Source organism: Dictyostelium purpureum (assembly GCF_000190715.1).
Source record: "Dictyostelium purpureum unplaced genomic scaffold DICPUscaffold_180, whole genome shotgun sequence".
Lineage (NCBI taxonomy): Eukaryota > Evosea > Eumycetozoa > Dictyosteliales > Dictyosteliaceae > Dictyostelium > Dictyostelium purpureum.
Window position 1 is genome coordinate 40,003 of NW_003519517.1, and position 22,899 is coordinate 62,901.

Genomic DNA, 22,899 nt, shown 5'->3' on the forward strand with positions numbered 1-22,899 from the left:
TAAATGATGCAACTCTCAGCGAAGATTTTTTAGAAAAGGAAAATCAATTTCAAAATAATATAAATCTTTACCTATTGACACCAAATTTAGAAAATTTTGAAATTAAGAGGCCATTATCATCAAAAATTAAAAAATTTTATTTTTTAATTAATTCGCAATTCAAAAGGCCCCAATTATATTATACTGATTACTTTTTATCTGCAGATGATGTCTCTATTATAAAAAACAAAGATGATATATCTATACCAAATATAAGTTTTGTAGAGTCTCCACCAACGTTAGGGGGCTCTAATATTACTAAAATGTAGGTATTATTATTTTTATTATAATAATTAATTTTTTTAAACTACAATTTTATATTAATAATAATTTTAATAACTTTTTAAAAAAGGCAATTATTATCTAATAATTTACCAAATTTTAAAAATGTAAAACTAGGATCATTGGTTGTATTCTTAGATGAAAATTATAATGGTGATTTTAGTTTATTTTCAACTTACCAAGATATAAAAACAATGTACGTATTAATATTTCAATAAATTTTAAAATCATTAATTATTAATTCTTTTTTTTTAGAGTAATTTATCAATATAAATTTGACAAAATATATAGTACTGAAACAAATTTAAAGGCAATGGAACAACTAATTCCAAACGTAACATCTATGGATTTTTATTTATCATTATCTCCTCCTTCCTCCCCAATAGAGATTGATAAGTATTATCCAAATTTAACTTCCCTTCAAATATCAACCAATAGAAATTTTGAATATACTGTAGGAACATCAAAAGAGTTCCAGTTTTTAAATGTAGGAAGTAGCTTATTGAGTTTTCAACTAACGGGTTCAAAATTTGACAATTTAAGTGGGGCTTTTAAAGTTTTAAAAAATCTTCCAACCGTTTCCTTAATAAACAATACTATAACAGCAAAGTTGCCAGAGTATCATGGTTTTGAAAAAATAAACTCTTTATTCCTTTCAAGTAACAAATTATACGGTTCAATTAGCACTGACTATTGCAAAATTTCAGAATTTGATTTTTCATATAATAATTTATCAGGTTATTTACCAAGTTGCTTCACATGTTATTGGAGTTTTGTTAAAGAAAAATTTAAAGGTACTTTGGTTCAATATGATGCAACAAAATTAAATGAAAACTGTGATGAAATTTCACCATCTTTATATTATAACTATTCAACAAAAAAGGTATATTTAATTGGTTCTAATTTAGGTTTTTCAGTTAAAATGTTCAAAACAGATTTAGATTTAGATTGGATAAAAGAAATAGCTTCAGAAAAATATTCAACATTTTTAGAGACACCAGTAGTAGATCGATTGATTAATATAACATTTATAAATTCAGTTTCCTACTATATGAAAATGATACCAACAGTTCCAATTGTTCATAATTACACCACATATAACCAAAATAAAACTCTTATTTTAAGAGGTACAGACTTTACAAATGATAAATCATTAATCGAAATTAATGTTGCTTCATATAAATGCAAAATTAAATCATCTAGATATGATTATGTAGTGTGCTCCATTCCAGATAATTCCGAACTAGCAAAAGTAATGGTTGTAAATATTCATGTTTCTACCCCAGATTCAACATTATCTACACAAATTACCATTGATTTCCCTACCAATCCAGATACAATCAATACACAACCTGTTTTATACTGCCAATCCAATTGTAGCAAAAATGGTTTTTGTGTTACAAATAATGCGACATGTTCATGTTTTTCTAAATGGACCGGAAGTGAATGCTCTTTACCTATTCAGTCTATTAGTTCAATTGATCCATGTACTTCTAGTGGAGGTCAAGTTATTATACATGGTTGGTTTGGTGATGTTCATGAAGACCCATCAATAACTATTGGTAATTTACCATGTTCAAGTCCTCAATTTACATCTGATACTATAGTATGTCAATTAGGTGGTGGAGATGGCACTAAAGATGTAGTTATTACACAAAATGGAGTACAAGTAGTTTTCAAAAATAGATTCCAATATCTCAATTATAATTACCCATGCCTTAATGATTGTACATCACCATTACATGGTACATGTAATACCACTATAGGTTCCTGTATTTGCAAAGATTCATGGACTGGTTTCGATTGCTCATTAAAATCATCTAATGACACCAATGGAAACAATATACCAGGCTCAAACTCAACAGTTGATACAGATACAGGTGAAACATCAATTTCAAATGAAAATACAAATTATCTTGTTGGTTTAATAGAATTAGTAGAAATCGATGTTAATGGTAATGAGGCAAAGAGAACAGATTTACAAAGTAATTGGAATGCTACAGTTAAAAATTCAATTTACAAATTCTCAAAATCATATGAAAATTTATTCAATATAGTTTATACAGTCGAGCAAATTAAAGAGCAATTAAAAGAATATACATATGCAGGAATCAAACTTTCAATACCCAAGGGTGGTATCAAAATCTCTGTAAACATTACAAACTATCAGTATCAAAGTTCATTAAATACACTACAATTAAGATTCCTATCAACTGTCAAAGAAAGCGATTTAAATGATTGTAATAATGAGGAATCTAAAAGCACTACTAATATAGACCCAAATTTAACCTTAAATTATATTTCAATTAAAAAAAACAAAAGAATTTTTTCAGGCAGATTCATCAATCGTATTGAATCAGATGGTAGGGCTACTTTTATGTCAAGTGAAATTGTATCATCAAATTCAACAAGTGTTATTGTTGGTTTAAATTTACCATTTTGTAAAACTTGTTATATTGACCCTGGTAATTATTAATTATTTTTAAAAAGATTCATATAAAAATTCATATATATTAATATATATTTTTTTTTTCATAGATTTCTCAGTACTAGTATCACCTGATTTTAAAGCATGCAACAAATCAAGAGAAAAATGGATAATACCTGTTGCTGTGGTTGTACCATGTGTAGGGGTTGCTTTAATAATCATCATCATTGTTTTACTCTATAAAAATTATAAATATTCAATCAAAGAAAAACTTGATTTTAAACTTAGAGTGTTTAATAAAGAATAAAATAAAATTTAATAATACTGTATTAATAATATTTAACAATTTATCTATTTAAAAAAAAAAAAAGAAATATCAATTTTATTTATTTCTTTATAATTGAACAATGTGACTTTATATTTATTAATTCTGTAAGTACGATTGAAAGTTCCTTCTTTAATAGGTTGGTAAAAATATTTTTTTATTTTCGCTTCACATTTTTTTTTAATAAATTTTTTTTAATAAATTTTTTTTGATAAATTTTTATTATGCGATCAGATCAAAACATGCCATTTAAAAATTTTCAAATAAAAAAAAAAAAAAAAAAAAATTTTAATATGGGAAATCTAAATAAAAAATTAACATTTCCCATTTAAATCAAAAAAAAAAAAAAAAAAAAATTAATAATTAAATAATTTAAATTAAAAATTTATTAATTTAAAAAAAATTTATTAACATTAATTTTTAAAAAAAAAAAAAAATTTTTATTAATTTTCTTTTTTAATTTTATTTTTTTAACACATCACATCAAATAACATCACACCATAAATATGAATAATAGTAGTAATAATGATAACAACTATGATGAAAAAACCTCAAAAGTATTTTATCTAGTTTTTCATAATAAATTTTTATTTAATAAAATATTTAATTTCATTCATTCAGTTGAATTTATTAAATATAATAGTTTAAATGATGTTCAAAATGAAAGATTCATTTTTAAAAATATAACATCATTAAAGTTTCTACTAGAAAAAAAACTATATCATTTATTAAAATACAAGTTAGAGTCTGATGAATATATCCATGTGGATAGTAAAATTGATTTTATAAAAATGATCAGTAGTCACAGAGATTTGGCAAAAGAAATATTCAAATTATTTTTACAATCAACATTATTTGGAAATCTTAACGAAAGCAATAATATATTTTATGTATCCTTAGAAATGTTTGATGAGGATTTTATTCAAAATATACTTAATGGACCAAACTCTCATCCAGTTCTTCCTTCAATGTTATTGTATTTCTTTGAATTTTCAACAAATTCAAAAATTAAAATAGTATTAGATTCATTTTATAATATAAATAAAAATAACAATAGCAACAACATCAATAATAATAACAATAACAATAATAATGAAAACAAAAAAACCCTCCAAATTAATAATAATATTTCTAAAACCTTAACATTCCAAAATGAATATAAAAATGAAATAATATCCAATATTTATCATTACAGTCAATTTAAAGATTGTTTTCAACGTGATAGGGTATTACAACTTGTTTTAAGCAATAAAGAATATTATAATATACATAATAATAATAAAATCGATATAGTAGATATAGTTTTCAAAACAATATCAATAGAGAATCAAAATAATTTATTAGATTTGAAATTATATTTTTTACCTAGTTATGTTTCAAAAAATAACCAATTATTCATAGAAATAGATGATATAATTGATAATAATAAAGATAACAATAGAATAATAAAACTATCAGAATATATTATAAATAATTTTATAATTTTAGGAGGATGTACTCATAACTATTCCAGATTTTTAGAAATAAAACAATATCCATTTGATTATTTTTCCCATAAAAAATCAATCAAATTAGAAGATTTAAAACTACTTTTACAAAACAATACAAATAATTGGAAAAAAATCAAAGATCATAATCATTCACCATCATTTTATGAAATAGATTTAGAATCTATCAAATTTTATTTTGAAAATGAAAAACATTTATATTTTATCGAATCCGACATTTGGGAAGCAATAGGGTGTATGTTTTATAAGTACATTTGCAAAATAGATAAAAAAAAGTTCTGCAATCTAATTGAATCAATACTACCGGGTAAATATAAAATTTATTCACTGTGGAAGGAGGTAGTTATAAGAACAAAAACAGAAATACCAACCTATATAATTACAGACTCAATTAAAAATTATAAGGAAAATAAAAAACCAATAGGAGCAACAACAACATTACTTGTAGTCAAAGATAAACAAACAGTCGATTTAATTTCAGAAATCATGGGTTTGTATAAACGAACTATCCCGGAATATGTCAATAAATTTCCAGGTCCAAGATTCTCTATTTTAGATATCATGGGTTCTAGTGGACACTATCCACCTAAAATAGACGAGAACACCTTTAAATTCAATAGCCTTGAATTATTAAAATATACAGATGAAAATATCTTTACATTGGCAAATTTAAATGTTTTCGGACAACCACTAAAGAATGCCATCCAAATTAAACTCATAGAAGATGCTGTTTTGGAAATACCACTCAAGAATGCCATCGAAGCATTTAATTTAGAAGAATTAAAGTCAATATTTGAACTTATCAAAGATTATAGTTTATCTAGACTATACTATTCATACAAGAAACCAAATAGACCACTATCAGATCAAGATATTACACAAATCACCGAAACTATCGAATATTTCATCAAAATCAATTGTCCTCAGGGTGTCTATTATTGTTTAGATCTAATGCCAGAAGGATATTATGAACACACTGAAAAAGATATCCCTTTAACCAATCTATTTAATAATTGTGAAGTTTTAACCACAGTATTCGCAATATCAGTGAAACTTCTATCAGTTCACATCATCAAGCTATTAATTAACAAATATCATTATAATGCAGATCTTGAAAACAAATTATCAAATTACACCAGTAGCTTTTTTGAAGTTGAAAAGCTTAAAACCAATAAAAACCCTCATACTCCTTGGTTGTTTTACAACTACCACAATAAAAAAATAGATTTTCAAACACAAAGATACGATAATATCAATATCTATGATGTAATATCAATCATTCATTTAATAATTAGTAAATCTAAACAATTACAAAATAAAAAAGGACAACAATCAATATCAAATATCAATGAAAATTATATTTTTACTCCAATACCTAAAGTCAACATTTATCAAGGTGAGGCTCTTATGATCCTAATCAACAAATTGTTTAAAATATTAATTCAAAGTAAAGGTGAAGTGCCATTTGAAAAGATCAAGTCAACTTATCGATTCATCAACAGCTCTGGTGTAACTACAGTTCAAAAATCAGCATTATTTTCAATTTACTATCTTGCGAATAAATCATTAATTCTCACCAAATATTTATTTGGTTTATCAATGTTTGAAGTTCTTAATTACAGTGAAAATGTTTTTAATTGTGAAGATCTTGAAATATTGGTTAAAAGATTAGAAGACTTGATAGATCCAGAAGTGTTTTCATTTGAATATATATTTGGGAATAATAGATGTATTTATTGTGACAATGGTGCGTCATGCGGGGATATAATCGAAAAGCTTCATCAAAACATTTTTAACAAGTTACACACAATCTACAAAAGACCACCTCTTTTATTTATCTCTAACCTTTGTTTCCGAACTGTAAAAACCTTGTTGTACCTTCAAAGATATGATTTGTTTTTAAAATATTTAGAAGAATTGAAACTCAGAAACATAGGGATAAATGGAATCATAGATCCAAGTTTTATAAACTTAGCAAACATTTTTAAAACTGGTGACAACACTTTAATCTCTACATTATTGAATGGATACAGCATATATTGTATTTTTACAATAGAAGGAGTCCAAGATTTATTAAAATATAATATCGAAAACAACACCAATATCGGACAGTCATTAATAAAAAAAGAAATACACACTATTTATGATAAGAATTTTCATTCAGATTCAATATTAGCTCTCCACCATTTAATATTTGGCGATAATAGTGAAATTAAGTTCTCATTTATAATCGAACTATACAAAATACCATTCAAACTATATCATTTCCTCCTAAACACTTATCCAAATAATGCTCTATTAAAACCTTCAAAAAAATTAATAAATGAAGCCATACATAAAGATTTTATCGTCTTCCTCAAAAAACTATATCAAAATGATCTTATCAATGACGATATTGACAACACCAACGATGAATATAATCAACTACTATCCCATTTGAAACAAAAACTATCAGAAAATTTAAAATGTAAATATATTAACTGGTTTAATTAACGTTTCAAATTCTTGTGTGATATATTTGAACAAATTAAAACAATGGAAATATCAATAAAAAAAAAAAAAAAAAAAAAATAAATAAATAAAATTTTTACACTTTTTTAAATAATAAAATAATTAATCTCGATGGAGTGTAATTCATTTTTTTTTTTTTTTAAATGGGGAATAGATTCATGTGCTCCCTAAGAGATAATTAATTAGAAAACGTAAATTATTATTTATTACAACACAGGGTTGTAATAAGGCTAGCCCATTGTTTAATATCAACATTGTTGTAGCGCACATCCATTAAAAACAGATATAATTGGATAGTTTTGAAATATTTTCATATTTTCACCTTTTTAATTAATTATTTTTTTTCAAATAAAATATAAAAATTTAAAAATGAAAAAAAAGTTTTATTTTTTTTTTTTTTTTTTTTTTTAAAAATATTTTTTTTTTTTCATTTTTTTTTTATTTCTTTTTTTTTATTTTATATATTTTCAAAAGGGTGATATATACAATGTTAAGAAGGTTAATAACATCAAACCAGCAATTATTAACACAAAATGAAAGGTTAATAATACTTAAATATTTTTATACATCACCAAATCAACAACCAAAAATAACAAATAATAAAAATATCACAAAAAACAATCATCACAATAATAGCAATAATGAAAATAACGATAAAAAAAATAAATTTAAAGGAGACTATAAAATCCCAAAAGTTATCTCACCACCTGCATTTCTTGCTGAAAGGTAATTATAATTAAAACATTAATTATTAATAAAAGAGAATAATAAATAAATAACCAAATATTTTTAAAAAATATAGAATATCAAGTATTTTAAGCTCAATTTTCAATTGTTTAAATAAATACCAAATTCAAGATTGTTTATCCAATATTGATAAACTTAAATCAATTAAAGTCGAAAGATATCAACCAATGTATTCAGTTTTTCAGAAAATGTTAGAAATAATTTCAGAGGAACAAAATATTAAAAAAAGAGATAAACTATTAAAAGAAACAGTACAGCATATAGCCTTACATTATTCAGAAACAGATCTCATTCAAGTTTATTGTTACAACCTAGTAAATGAAAAGCATTTGATAGCTAGACAAATAGAGAATGCAATGAGTGAACATATTGGTTTAGAGAAAATCGATTATATCACAAATGATATCATCAAAAATTTATTATATTTCAATAGAGTCGATCTGGCATTAAGAGTCTTTAGAGACCGTTTTCAATTGTATCATGTTGGCAACTCTATGGGAATAGTAAAATTATTTTTCGACTTTCATATAAACAGGGATGAACTCGATCAAGCAGATGTTTGGGACAGCAGAAAAACCACACTATACCACAACGATCAAAAACTTCGACAATTTTTTGCAGACAAAACCACCAACTTTAATATGGGTCTACTGGATGATCCAAAAGACTATCGTCATTTTTTCCAAAAAATTCACTTTTTCTGTAATGGCAAGTATTGTGAAAAGATTCCAAAAGATATACCACCCAATCAACTACCAGCTGAACGTAGAGATAATAAAACAGTCCAATATCAAATAGAACTTAGCAATGGTATTTACAATAACGATTGTGAAAAGATTGAGGAGGCACTGTTGGGATACTTTTTCGAAAATAATATAATACCATGGAAAAACACTTTAATCAAAGCATTGGCTGTTTTAAAAAAGAATGGGGAATTAAACACCAAATTCCCAGATTATGTTAACTCAATTCTAACCTACAGAGACAGCCAAAAAGATTTAGAACTCAAATTTAAACTCAGCGACATCGATTCACTTACACATATTCCAGATTTCCCAGTGATGAATTCAATATTAAGGGCTCTGTTCAACCAGAGTGATGTCAAACTATCCATCGATTTTTTCAAGGTACTCAGTAATATCAATGGTTTTCATTTCACTTTTAAAGCATTTGAATCACTTTGTGTATATTTCACAACCCACTTTGAAGAACTATTAAATATATATTCACCCAAGGAAGTCGAGGATATGATCGATACCATTACCAAACATAAGAAATCACACAATTTACTCATTCAATCCATCGAATACGATCATTTAATTATCAAACATCATATAATGAAATACCACAGAGTAGTATCAAAAATCAAGCACCAGGGAGATCAACAAAAAGCACACGAGTATTTCTATAATCTAGTTAAAAGGGTATACAATAGAATGGCGAAAAAGAATAAAACAAGTTTAGAATTATATTTTGAAATTTTAAAATTAAACGATGCTAATTTAGACTTTGAGGGGTTAAATTCAGTCTACAGCGATGCTGTCCAAAACGATTTAACAAGAGAATATTCAGAAGTCTATATAATGAAACTAATCAAAAATAAAAGATTCGATCAAATTGAAGAAAACCTCAACACCGACCCAATGATCATTAAAGATCTTTCTCAAATGGTACTTTTAGAATACTTTAAATTAATTCAAGATAATCCAAAATTAATTATGAAAAGATTCTTTGAAAAAGCAAGTCAAACCCAACATTTTATTCCAGAGCTTGTCAATTTTGTAGATGAAATTAATAAATCTTCTCCATCGCCAAACCAAATGGTATCTCAACTCATTCAATCAATTAAAGAAAATGGTTTAGATCATTTGGTACAACCTAAAAAGAATGATTTAAGTCCAAATCAAATCGAAGTTATAAACAAAATTATAAAGACTTTAGAAAAGGGTCGTTATGTAACAAATTTACCTATTTAATAATAAAATTGTAATAATATTAAAAATATATACATTTTATTTAAAAAAAAATAAAAAACCTATATTTCTTTCGTCATGTCCAATTTTATCATTAAAAGTGTGGTGTGGGAAAAAAATTTTATTTTTCAAATTTTTTTTTTTTTTTTTTTTTAATTTTTTTAATTAAATTTTTTTTTTTTATTTCATTTTTTTAAAAAATATTAAACAAAATATATAATAATGATAAAATCAAACGATCCTTTGATTCCTCCATTTAGATTTGCAATTGTCGAAGAAGGTTTATATAGAGGATCATACCCAACAGATAGAAACTTTAGATTTCTAAAGAGATTCAAATTAAAAACAATTGTATCGTTAACACCAAAACCACCAACCAAATCATTTTATACATTTTGTGAAAGATATGGTACAACCGGTAAACATTTTACAGTTAGCAAATTTAAAGATGATGTAACATTATCAGCTAGTCAAGTCGTACAACTATTAGAACTAATGATCGAACCTTCAAATTTACCAATGTATGTTCACTGTTTGGATGGTGCAAATGTAACTGGTAATATATTTATGTGTCTTAGAAAACTTCAAAATTGGAATCTCTCATCTATCTTTACAGAGTTTACAAGATTCACTAGAGGTGGCACCATTGCTTCAAGTGAGGCAGAGTTTGTCGAAACTTTTAAAGCTGAAATCGATGTTCCACCACAAATCCCTTTTTGGCTATGGCAAGGTATTCGTATGAATAAACATCCTACTTTAAAATTAAGATTAGTCGGTAATAATCAACAACCAGTTTTATTAGCACTACAACAATCCAATGGTTCTATTAATACAAGTAGCTCAACCTATTCAACTCCAATTGCTTCAAAACCCTCCTCCTCGCTAATAAATACCCCAACAAATGATGATTTTTCAAATGGCAATATATTACAAAAGCTAATAGATTTAAATAATAATAATAATAATAGTAATAATAATAATAATAATAATTTAAATAATAGTAACATTAGCAATATAAATAATCCAATTGATAATAGTACTGTAAACAATAATATGAATATAGAAGATAAAAAAGATAAAAAGGATAAAAAAGATAAAAAAGAAAGTTCTGGCTCTAGTACTAATACCTCTCCATCAAATAGTGATAATCAAATTGTAAAAACTAATAATAATAACAGTGATAATAATATAAACAATAATATCCAAAATGTAAAAAATAATACCCAATCCGATAATACTTTGGTTTCTAGTGTAGTAGGTGATACCAAAACAAATACTGAAGATAAAGATAATAAACCAGTTGATGATAGTAATAAAACAACCACTACTACCTCTAGCAATATACAACCAAATACAACGGCGCCAAACACCCAACCACAACAACAGACTATACAATCCAACACACTAAATATTTCAAGTGTTTTAACCCAAAGCCCAAGAGCAACCTCATTAGCATCACCTTTAATTAGTACCTCTACTACAACTAGCGGTAGCTCAGGTAAAGATAAGGAAAGAGATAAAAAGAAAAAAGTTGAGGATATTAAGCTCCAATTTGATACCGGCAAGTTTATGACCCAAAAAGAATCAAGATTTTTAGAGGCCCTATCCTTGGAAAGAAAATCCCAATCCTCCTTCATTCCATCATCCTCAACAAACACCACCACCACTACCACGTCAACATCTCAATCCCAAAATCAATCACCCAATACAACACGTCATGCTTTATTTTTATCCTCAAATCCAAATGACAATTAAACAATTTGAAAAAAATAAATAAAAAAAGTCAAATTAAATATCTAAGGTTTATTTAATTAAAGTTTAAATAAATTCTTCATATTATAAACAAATATTAAAGTTTTTTTTATAGGATAAATTTTATTTTATTTTTTTATTACCTTTTTATTCCTCTTCACCATCATCTTCACCTTCACCCTCAATCCTTAATGATTTAGAGGCTTTTCTAATATCAGAATTTTCATCTAAATTTAAATACTCTTCTAAATTTGGTAAATCTTCATATAATTCTTCTCTATCTTCCTCTTCCTCTTTTGCATAACCATATTCCTCTGGGAATCTTGGGAAGTCCCAATATAATGATTCGTTGAGTTCTTCTCTTAGGGATTCTCTGAATTGGAAAAGGGTGGCAAGATCTTCACATGGACCATATACACCTGATGAACTATAACCATCGAAAACAATGTCGAAACAATCTTTCATATATTTATCGAAATTCTTTTTATTCCAACCTGGACCATAGGGTAATGCTCTTTGTCTATTAGTTTCTAAAAGTGATTTAAAGATATCTGGATTGTGTTTAGCAGAAAATAATAATTCGAAACCTGATTGATAGATTGATGTGTTGTTTTTATCAAACTTTTCGATAAGATCTTCGATTTCTGGGGTGCTGTGATAAAAAATATCGAAACCACGCTCTGAATACTTGAGTAAACGACGTTGATACTGGTTATCTCCTCTAACAAAGTATGAGAATTCTGATGCAATGTTGATACGATGATTTAATGATGCCATACCTCTTTCCAATGTAAAAACATCTTTACCATTGAATGCAAAGCAGCTGCAATCAATATCTACACCCAAAAGAATATCTTGAATATCTCGGAATTCATGAAGATTGATTTGAACAGGTCTGTTTGGATAGTGTTTTGATAATACAGCGTGGCCACCCATTACATTCAATGAATACTCCTTGGCATAGTCTTCCCCAAAATAATCAATAATGAATTTGGTAACTTCTCCTTCGCCATTCTCTTCAATATTAAGAAAACATATATCGATATCAGAGTTTTCGAATCCCTCTTGTTGACCAGTTAAACAGTGAGTAACAATACCACCAATGAAAATAACATTTTGTGAAAAACCTTTCTCGAAAAGACCTCTGGTGGCTGAGTGGAAATTCTTTATAAATGTTTCTTTGTCAACAATTGAAGGCTTACCATTTTCAAAATTTGATGCTGTTCCGCTTGTTAATTTTGCTTCAGATTTGATTAAAATTCTTGATTCTGCATTGCCTTGTATTTTTTTGAAAATGAATTTATCAATGTTATCATAAACATTGATTAATGTGCTTTTGGTGTATGGCTCTGGTGAAAGGTTATATTCATAGTTGTATCTGTGCCAAGTGTCTTTATTTAACCATGCTGAAACCATCTTATCCAATGGGTATAAACTATTAAAGACCTTTTCCCCCTTTTCTCTTTCCCCTTTATCGTGATATAAGCTATTGACAATTTCTGAACCGATTGGTCTTTGATCATCGCAACAATTTTCAATAAATTGTTGTAATAAATCAAAAGTTAATAATTTAATTTTTTCCAATGCACCTTCTTTATTGCTAAAGATAAAATAAATTATAGTGTGGGTATTAGTATAAATTGGTTGTAAATGATATTTATAAATAAAGTTATATTAATTATAATTACATTAAAAATTCGTGTTTTAAAGTTTCAAAACAAATATTTTTAAAAAGTGGAATTTGTTTAACACCAAAAGCACCATCAAATACACCCCATCTATCCTCATCTAACGATGGTCTAACCTTATCGAGTTCTTTGATATCAGAGGTGCCCAATACCCTCTTGTTAATTCTATTTACAATGGAATCGACGTTATCTGCATCTCCTCTAATAGATTGTGACTTGTAAATTGATTTGGTATTTGATAAGAGTAAATAATTTGTTGAAATGGTTCTATAAGATGTAACACCCCTTATGGTATATGAAAATACTTCAATCTCTTTATTTTTATTATACTTGATATATGATTTTCTTTCATTGTCATTTTTAATTTTAAAATATCTATCTGCAAACGAAAATAATTTTTCGTGTGCTTTTTCCTTTAATTTAATTCTGGTTAATAGATTGATCTTTTTTATTAATATTATACTATAGATTAGAAACCTACATCATTGTTAATTAAATTTAATAAACATCTGTAATATGTACCTGTTCTGTCTCTTTTCATAATGGCTAAGTAATGATCCATACCATGAACCCAAACTCTATTTGGAAGATTTGGTAGAGCTACAGTTTTGCATTTAACCTGATCCTCTTGGAATGGATAAGAAACTGGTAAATCTGAGAAAAAGAAAACATTCTTCTCCAAACCAAATGTTTTGATTGGTATTTTTTTATCCTCTTTAATACATTTAATAATATCCAAATCTTTTAATTCTTCTATCATTGTGAACTGCTATTACTATGTTTAAAAAAAAAAATAAAAAAATAAAAAATAAAGGAAAAGTGAAAAAAACAAATGGTTTTATTATAATTTATTAAATTCTGGGTATATTTTCTTATTATTTTCTGTAATAAAAAATTAATTATTTTAAAAATTGAAAAAAAAAAAAATTGAAAAAAAAAGAAAATTAAAAAAATAAAAAAAAAGAAAAATAAATATCTAAAATTACAAGTAAATGTTATTATTTTTAATATATTTTCTCATTTATTTTTATTCTTTTAAAAAAAAAAAAAAATTTTAAACGTTACTATCATTATTTTGATCTATCGAAACTGATATACTTAAATTTTGTGTTGAATCGTTATTAAAATTGATATGAGAGTGGGAGATGGTTAAACTTGTATTAAGATTGCTTGTGGATTGGGTTGGTGTGATAGTCTGTAATGAATTGGTTGAAGCAGTGTTATTTAAATTATAATGCTTGTCACCTGCAATTTCATTTAAATTGATTTCAAATGTTTTCTCGGCATTTGATGAGCTATTACCAGAGTTAGCTGAAAATTTTGATGAATTGGTGTTACCTGCACGTCCGAATCTAAAATATGTTTTAAATGAGTCACCACCCAACGAATACATCACTACACTTAATTGTGTAAATTCTAAAAGACACTGAACAAGATAGAATGCATAATTGGCGGTATCGTAATCCTCCAACCCTAATACTGGCACTTGAATAATAAATACCAAAAATACACCTACAACCATCACTAATAATACAGCTGCCATTTTTTTAATTCTATTAAAAGATTCTTCGAGCATTGGAATTTTACTGCCATTCTTTTTTATAGCTCTTGCTAAAATAATACCATTAACTAAATAAAAACCGCCAATACCCTGTGATTTTAAAATAAAAAATAAAATTAGATAAATTACTAAAAAAAAAAATTGGAATGTTTTATGTTTGGTGCGCAAAATTAATGATTTTAAAAGAAAATAAAATTAATGTACACATACAACAACAATTACTATTTGACCAGGGCCATAACTTGCATTCATTGCATCTAATAAATAAAAATTGAGTATGGTTTGTACTATAGTCCAAATAAATAAAACCACAGTAATTACTGATGCCCCGATCCATACTCTTCTTGTATTTTTTAAAATAATATCTTTTTTAATAAAATAGGTGTATAATAGCGTTGACCAAAAGACACAAATAAAAGTCCACTCTAAATATTGGAATAAAGTTCCCCAAATAGAAACTGCAACTGTAATGGATCCATTATCTATAGTTTTATCATAAAAAAATACCCCTATCATAAAAAGTCTTGCTGTAAAAAATAATTATAAATAAAAAATAAAATTATTAGTGTACTTTTAAAAAATAAGAAAACTATTTAAATTTAAATTAAACTTTTAAAACTTACTAAAAGGATAAATTGTAATTGATACAAATGTAAACAAACGTGGATTTATATATTTTTTTTTTTTTTTGGCTTCAAGAAATTCGTGAATGGATTGATTTAAATTTACAAGGAATATACATAAAAATAAAAATAATCTAACTATTGATAAACCTAATACTGCTTTATTAACTGGATCGCTGGTTGTGAATTCTGAATGTGATACTGCATGAAAACCCATTTTTTCTTTTTTTTTTTTTAATTTTTATTATTTGTACAGATTTATAAAAAAAAAAAAAGGGAATTTTAAATATTTACAATTATTTTATTATTAGTAATATTTATATATCATCAAATTTATTTTGAAATTTCTGCAGACTATTAAAAATATAAACAATAGTAATGAAAAAACTTTGATTATTTATTGTGTGGTACTGTAAAAAAATATCAATGAATAAACAAAAATGAAATAAAAAATTTTTTTTTAAAAATAAAAATAAAATAATTATAATCTCGTGATTGATTATAATATTTGTGTACAAGGGATATTAATAGAGTGAAAAAAAAAATAATAAAATAAAATAATAAAAAAAAAGAGAAAAAAAAAAAAAATAAATAAAATAAAAAAATCAAATTATGATTTGCTTATTTTAAAAAAAACAACTCTTATTGTGCCCAAAATATAAATTTTAATTTTAATTATAGAGCGAGAATGAGAGAAATTGGGATAAATATCAAAATTGTGGATACGGCGGTATTGCAGTGTTGATATAAGTTGTCTGTAATACAGGGGCACTGGAGAAAAAATAAAAACCTTTTTTTTTTTATTTTTTTTTTATTTTTTTTTTGTTCATAGATTGTGCATGTTTTTTTTTTTCAATGCCACCTGTCCATTAAAATAAAAAAAAGTATTTTTTTGTGCAATAACTATTTTTTAAAAATATCTTTTCCTCATATTAAATTTTCTGGAAAAAAAAAAAAAAAAAAAAAAAAAAAAAAAATTTTCTGATTTATTGTTCCAGTTTTATAATAATAAAAAAAAAAATCATATTTTTGTGTAAATAGTGTCTTTTTAAAAAAAAAAAAATCAGATTTTTTTTTTATATTATTATAATAATATAAAATATTTTGGAAAAAATAGAAAAATAAAAAAAATAGTTTAAATATTTTATAAAAAAAATTTTATTTTGTTTTAAAGCTAAGTGTGGTTATATTTTTATCCTCACAAAAAATACAAATCAAATCAGTTAAAAAAAATTAAAATTTTGAATATACATATAAAGCAAAATAAAATTGTATAATTAAATTATCTTTTTTTTTTTGGGTAAAATTAGGGAAAAAAAAAAAAAAAAAATTTTTCAAAATTTTAAAAAAAAAAAAAAAAAAAAAATTTTTTTATTGATTTTTAAACACCAGGGTAGATTTAACAGAGTTTAAAAATAATGGATCAACCAAAACTTAACCTGGACTCTATGAATATGGAAAAAAAATATATGAATGATGAAACAATTTCAAATAATATTATTGATAATAAACTATTTAAACATTGGTTAAAAATTAATTGTTATAATAAATCATTTATTAAAAATTATTATAATCAAAATAAATATGATAAAAACTATTTAATTTCTAATAGTAAGGAGGGTTGTACTTATAATAAAGAGTTTTCAATTATAAAAATTAAAGAATCAATAATCAATCATTATTTTAAATTCAATTGATTTTTACCTTATATTACAATTGATGATTTTAAAGAAATTAAAATGAAATTTGAAAATAAACAATTAGTTTATAAAAGAATTGTTGATGTAAATGTTTATGTTGATACTGATGAATCAGGTTATGATGATGATGATAGTAGTATTTTGTTTAAAATTCATGAATATATATCAAATGATAATACGGAAATCATATCAAATTTATTTAAAATATTAGAATTAAATTATGATTTTATAATAGATGGTTATTATCCAGACTCTGAACATGATGAAAATTCGTATGGGTGAAGAGGATTTAACTGCAACTTTAGCAGAGATTCAACGATTATTCAATCAATGTTATACAAGATTTCAAGAGGTTAAAGAAAAGAAATTAATTCAAGAGAATTTAAATATTAAAATTTTAAATGACTGGTTAATTAAAGTTAGAAAACAATCTTATCTCCAAAAGGAGGCATCTTCACTTGGTATAACAAGTGGAAAATATACAGATGCTGATTTTGAAATCAGTGATATTAAATCATATAATCTTTTGAAAGTTTATAACCATTTTCAATCACTATTAACAAAACATAAATTGGAGAGCGCTAGAATTTTAATGATAAAAAGATCAGGTTCAGTATCTCATAATCTTAAACATGAGAATGAGGAATCCTTCGACGAAGAAAATGGCGTTGAGAAAAAGGAGGATTGGATTGGTGTATATGTAGCACCAACTGAGTCAATATTTTCATTATATCCACCACCAAGACGTATAGATTCCACAACAGTACTTTGCACAAGTTCAAAAATTGAAGAACCTGAGGATAACACAAATCAAAGGGACACTTATTTAAGTGGTATTCAATTATTTGAATTGGGTTATTTCATTCAATTGTTATCATCTGGTAATCATCGTGTTGTTGAATGTTTTTATGATAAGAATTCCGCTAGTGATTTGGTTGAAACTAAAATTTGGAAAGATATTAAAAACCTGGAAGTAAATTCAAACTTTTTATCAATAAATTTAATTCATCATTGTTGGGGTGTTTCTAAAGGGTTGATTGAAAAACTTCAAAGATCTCCTTCATTCTCTCCTTCAACTCCATTATCTCCAAATACTTCAAATGTAATTCCACTCTCTGAAAAACGTAAATCACTTTATCATGCTCAAAGATTAATCAATAGAGCAGAGGAAATTTTAGATAAAAAAAATTTCACTGTCTATCTTGATGAAGATGATGATTCAACCGAAAGAAATCTACTCTTAAGAATTAAAAACTCTTCAGATTTCAATTCTGATCAATTAGTGTCTCTCACAACAAATTGTCTCAATCAAATTAAATCTGTGAATGATAAAATTCAAAAACTTTCAAATATTTCTTCTGCTGATAAAAAATTAAATGAATTATCAATTAAACAATCTTTAAAAACAATTTTAATTAAAATTAGAAAATCAATGATTAAAATTATTGTATAAATAAATAAATAAAAAAATTTATTAAAAAAAAAAAAAAAAAAAAAAAAAAAAAAAAAAATTGGTTGTGAAGATTTTTTTTTTTTTATAATAATTATTTTTTTAAAATAAAATCAGGCACCCATTTTTTTAATTAAAAACTTTTTTTTTTTTTATAAAAAAATAAAAAAATAAAAAAATAAAAAAATAAAAAAGTATTTATTCATATATATAAAAAAATAAAAAAATTAAATCAAAAAATCTAAAAATAAATAAATAAATAAATAAATAAATAAATAAATAAATAAATAAATAAATAAATAATTTAAAATGGCAAGCAAAATTGACTATCAAGCTGGTAAAAAACATGGCCTTCAATTAAAAAATCAAGAAAATGAATTAGATTCAATAGCTGCAGAGTTTTCTGGTGTATGTTTTTTTTTTATATTCATTTATTCATTTATTTATTTTTTTTATAAATTTACTAATAAAATATAATATTGACAATAATTAGGAGTTAGATGAGGCCACTCTTTCAAAATATAAAACTCAATTCATGAGTTATGATATTAATAATTCAGGTGATATTGATCATTATGAACTCCAACTTTTAATGGAAAAAATTAATCAACCAAAGACTTATTTGGAATTAAAAAAAATGATTGAACAAGTTGATTCAACTGGTATGTTATGTTATTAAAAAATTCAATTGGTTTTATATTAATATTTTTATTAATTATTAACTGTCATTATTTTAATTAAATAAAAGGTAAGGGAGCAATTAACTTTAGAGATTTCATTAAAATGATGACAGGAAAGACATCTTCAATTTTACAAAAAATTTTAATGTTTGAAGAAATGGGAAAGAAATCTGAACAACCAAAAGGAATTCCACAAAAAAGATCAATTAGTGATTTACCATAATTCTAATTATCCAAATTAAAAAAAAAAAAAAAAAACTATTTATTAATAAAATACTCTCTGTAAAAAGATACATTTTTTTTTTTTTTTTTTTTTAATATAAAATTTATTGAAAAAAAAGTGTTTTGTTTTTATTAAAAAAAAAAATTAAAAAAATTTTATGCGCTAAAAGGACCAAAATTTATATTCACCATCAATACCAGAACTAACCAATAGTTCGCTATGAGCTGGACACCAATCGATTTTACTAATACTACTACTATGTGCAAGAAAACTAATTACGGGCTCCAAAGTTGAACGAAGATCCCAAATTGATATTTCACCACTATCAGTCGCTGATGCGAACCAATAAGGTACAAATGGATGCCATGCAACATCTTTAATTGATACACTTGATTGATAAGATGATGAATTTTTACCATTACTACCACTAACACTACCACCACCACCACCACCTATTGCACCACTATTATTAAACCAAACTGTTGGTGATTTTCTTGTTGTAATAATAAACAAAGACGTAAATTATTGAAGTTGGTTAGTGGTTAGGGTTATGAAAAAATTTGTAAAGTGGGGAAAATATTGTTGTTTTATTTTATAAATAGTTTTTTATTATTTTTTTATATAAACAAATAAATATTTATATATTTTTTTTTTGGTTTTTATTATTCTTATAAAACATTTATATAATTTTTTTTTAAAGGGGTTTTTATTATTTTATATTTTTTTTTAAATTATTATTATATATTTTTTTTTTGTTTTTTTAATGTTGGGTTGGTGGGGTATAAATTAAATCGTCATCAAATTCGAAATAAGATTCATCAAAATGATTAATTTGAACTAAACCTTCTTCACCACCAGTTGCAAAAGTTTTACCGTCTGGAGTGAAACAAATTGAATGAACTGGACCAATGTGACCAATGAGACCACCTAATTCATCACCATAAACAACATGGAAGAAACGAACTTTGAATTGTGAAGCATCTACTTTAGATGTGGTTACAGATTCGGCTGATTGACCACCACCTAAAATTACGTGTGGTTTTAATGGAGAAATACCAGCGGCATTAATTGGACGACCAGTATCAAAAGTTTTAAGAAGTTTTAATGTTTTTGTATCGTATAATTTAGCAGTACCATCTTTTGAACAAGTCATAAACATAATTCTATGTTTAGTCCATTCAATTCTGGTGACAGTTTTATTGTGATCTAAAATAGTTTTAATAAGTTCTTTTTTCTAAAAAAAAATAATAAAATAATGTTAGATAAAATTTAAAAATAAAAAAATAAAAAGGGGTTACTTACTTCTGTGTCATAAATACGAACAGCACCATCTTCACATGATGCTAAAATAGTTTTATTGAGTGGACCCCAAGTGGCTTGAAGGATTTTAACATTTGGTGATGGTAAAATGTATGCTTTTGAGACTATAATAATTAAAATAAAATTTATTAATATACAATCATATTATTGCTATATTTTTTTCATATTAAGCAAGTGATTATCACCATTATTATTATTATTATTATTATTGTTATTTTAGTTTATTTTCATTATCATTAATATGTTTATTTATAATCTATACAATACATTTTCTAACATCATCTTTTTCAAAATTGAATACATGAATAGTACCTTGACAACCCATAACTTGATCTGAAACACATAAAATTTGTTTATCACCTTGTGAAAATTCAATTGAACGAGCAGCAACTTCAAAATCTACAACATCTAAAACTTTACCTGTTTGAACATCCCAAACTCTAGCTTTTGCATCAGCAGAAGCAGTAATTAAATATTTTGAGTCCTCTGTTTATTTTGTAAAAATTGTAATTTCATAATTATGTTATTATTATTATTATTATTATTATTATTTAATATAGAATTGTTAAGATTGTTTATATTGATGTTGAAGGAAAATATAATGATTAGTATCTTTATTATTATAAACCTACAAGATAAAAATAGTAATATTTATACACATACGTGAAACATCGATTGAATAAACGACACCACCGCATAAATATGAGCCAATTCTTTCACCATTAGCAGTATACCATACTGAAACAAGTTTATCTTTAGCAGCAACGAATAAAAGATCACCTTCACGGTTGAAGAGAACTTGGGTAATTGGTCTTTCGTGAAGACGAAGTGAAATTGGTCTCTATAATATTTATAATCCGAAAATAAAATTAAAAATTATTTGTGTAAAATTTGATAATTTGATAATTTGATAAATTGATAATTAATTTGATAATATATTTATATAATATTTTGAAATTGTTTGATTATTTGAAATAATAGTAATAGTCAATATTTGAGAATGATAAAAATTATGTGTTGTAATATTGTTATTTTAAAATTTTGATGGTTTTGATAGTTTTGATTGTTTATTTAATAAATAAAAAAAAGAATTAGTATACTATTGGGTTTTTTTGTCGTTTTAGATATTATGTATGTTAAAATTAACTAATCCTATATAATATTTAAAACTCTACTGAAAATAAAGATCATTTACCATTTTCTATCTAAATATTTATTTATAAAAAGATGAAGTAAAAAAAAAAAAAAAATTTAAAAAAATTCAAAAAAAAAATAAATACGAAAAAAAAATTAAAAAAATTATAAAAAAATTAATTTTTTTTTTTTCAATTTTTTTCCATACTTTTTTTCAAACAATTTTTTTTTTTTGAACTTTATTTATATTTAATTAAAATAATTTATATAAGAATTATCTATAGATTTTAATTTTCTTTTTCTTTATTTTTTTTTTAACAAAAAAAATGATTTTTTTTAATTAAAAACTTTGTTTCAAATAAAAAGCTTTTTAAATTTTTTTAATCCTCCCCTAATTTTTTAATATTTTTTAGTAATACAACAAATAATTTCCCTTTTTGTTTTTCGGCTTCGTTTTCGTTTTTTTACTAATTTATTTTTAACTAATTAAATTAAATTAAAATTAAGTAAGGGGGGGGGGGGGTTAACCTTTTTTAAAAAAAAATAAAAATAAATAAAATAAAAAAAAAAAAAAAAAAAAAAAAAAAAAAAAAAAAAAGGGCTTTTGAGTTTTTTAAACGAATTTTAATTTTTAAAAGGCAAAAGGATATTTGGGGGGGGGAATTTTCCCTCACCCTTATTCAGAAGAAATATTTCAAGGTTTTTTTGGAATAAAATTCTTTAAAAAATAAAAAAAAAAAAGTTAAATTTTAATTAAAAAAAAAAAAATATTAAAAAAAATTAAATTTTTAGAAAAAATTTTTTTAATTAAAAAAAAAAAAAAAATTTTTTTACCCTTTAAAAAAGCAAAAAAAGAAAAGAAAAGATTTGGAAAGTTAAAAAAGAAAAAAAACCCAAAATAAAAGCAAAAGATAAGAATTTTTTGAAAAAAAAAAAATGGGGGTTTTTAAATTAA

The 22,899-nt window shown here is 24.5% G+C and overlaps 9 protein-coding genes across 9 annotated transcripts; 6 read left to right on the forward strand and 3 right to left on the reverse strand.

The window, feature by feature from the left end:
* Positions 1-1,576: 1,576 nt before the first annotated feature.
* DICPUDRAFT_35951 (uncharacterized protein) lies at positions 1,577-3,056 on the forward strand (the record flags this gene model as incomplete). The annotated part of the gene is made up of 2 exons (XM_003289503.1): positions 1,577-2,786; positions 2,860-3,056. 2 exons carry the CDS (start codon positions 1,577-1,579, stop codon positions 3,054-3,056), a joined length of 1,407 nt encoding a protein of 468 aa, XP_003289551.1.
* A 524-nt stretch (positions 3,057-3,580) lies between these two features.
* On the forward strand, positions 3,581-7,075 carry DICPUDRAFT_153957 (uncharacterized protein; the record flags this gene model as incomplete). The annotated part of the gene is made up of 2 exons (XM_003289504.1): positions 3,581-4,817; positions 4,968-7,075. 2 exons carry the CDS (start codon positions 3,581-3,583, stop codon positions 7,073-7,075), a joined length of 3,345 nt encoding a protein of 1,114 aa, XP_003289552.1.
* A 505-nt stretch (positions 7,076-7,580) lies between these two features.
* Positions 7,581-9,816, forward strand: DICPUDRAFT_80333 (uncharacterized protein; the record flags this gene model as incomplete). The annotated part of the gene is made up of 2 exons (XM_003289505.1): positions 7,581-7,819; positions 7,896-9,816. The coding sequence occupies 2 exons, from the start codon at positions 7,581-7,583 to the stop codon at positions 9,814-9,816; spliced, it is 2,160 nt and encodes a 719-aa protein (XP_003289553.1).
* A 219-nt stretch (positions 9,817-10,035) lies between these two features.
* Positions 10,036-10,539, forward strand: DICPUDRAFT_35957 (uncharacterized protein; the record flags this gene model as incomplete). The annotated part of the gene is made up of 1 exon (XM_003289506.1): positions 10,036-10,539. A coding segment is annotated over one exon (504 nt), but the record flags the coding sequence as incomplete, so codon positions are not given.
* Positions 10,540-11,712: 1,173 nt separating this feature from the next.
* On the reverse strand, positions 11,713-14,013 carry DICPUDRAFT_153960 (uncharacterized protein; the record flags this gene model as incomplete). Its single annotated transcript, XM_003289518.1, has 3 exons — positions 11,713-13,165; positions 13,254-13,696; positions 13,735-14,013. The coding sequence occupies 3 exons, from the start codon at positions 14,011-14,013 to the stop codon at positions 11,713-11,715; spliced, it is 2,175 nt and encodes a 724-aa protein (XP_003289566.1).
* Positions 14,014-14,307: 294 nt separating this feature from the next.
* DICPUDRAFT_35950 (uncharacterized protein) lies at positions 14,308-15,654 on the reverse strand (the record flags this gene model as incomplete). The annotated part of the gene is made up of 3 exons (XM_003289519.1): positions 14,308-14,904; positions 15,025-15,341; positions 15,438-15,654. 3 exons carry the CDS (start codon positions 15,652-15,654, stop codon positions 14,308-14,310), a joined length of 1,131 nt encoding a protein of 376 aa, XP_003289567.1.
* A 1,742-nt stretch (positions 15,655-17,396) lies between these two features.
* Positions 17,397-18,590, forward strand: DICPUDRAFT_35954 (uncharacterized protein; the record flags this gene model as incomplete). Its single annotated transcript, XM_003289507.1, has 1 exon — positions 17,397-18,590. The coding sequence occupies one exon, from the start codon at positions 17,397-17,399 to the stop codon at positions 18,588-18,590; it is 1,194 nt and encodes a 397-aa protein (XP_003289555.1).
* A 306-nt stretch (positions 18,591-18,896) lies between these two features.
* Positions 18,897-19,490, forward strand: DICPUDRAFT_35949 (calcium-binding protein; the record flags this gene model as incomplete). Its single annotated transcript, XM_003289508.1, has 3 exons — positions 18,897-18,995; positions 19,081-19,249; positions 19,336-19,490. 3 exons carry the CDS (start codon positions 18,897-18,899, stop codon positions 19,488-19,490), a joined length of 423 nt encoding a protein of 140 aa, XP_003289556.1.
* Positions 19,491-20,250: 760 nt separating this feature from the next.
* On the reverse strand, positions 20,251-22,008 carry DICPUDRAFT_88573 (uncharacterized protein; the record flags this gene model as incomplete). The annotated part of the gene is made up of 5 exons (XM_003289520.1): positions 20,251-20,724; positions 20,793-20,914; positions 21,078-21,296; positions 21,474-21,651; positions 22,006-22,008. The coding sequence occupies 5 exons, from the start codon at positions 22,006-22,008 to the stop codon at positions 20,251-20,253; spliced, it is 996 nt and encodes a 331-aa protein (XP_003289568.1).
* Positions 22,009-22,899: the final 891 nt, after the last annotated feature.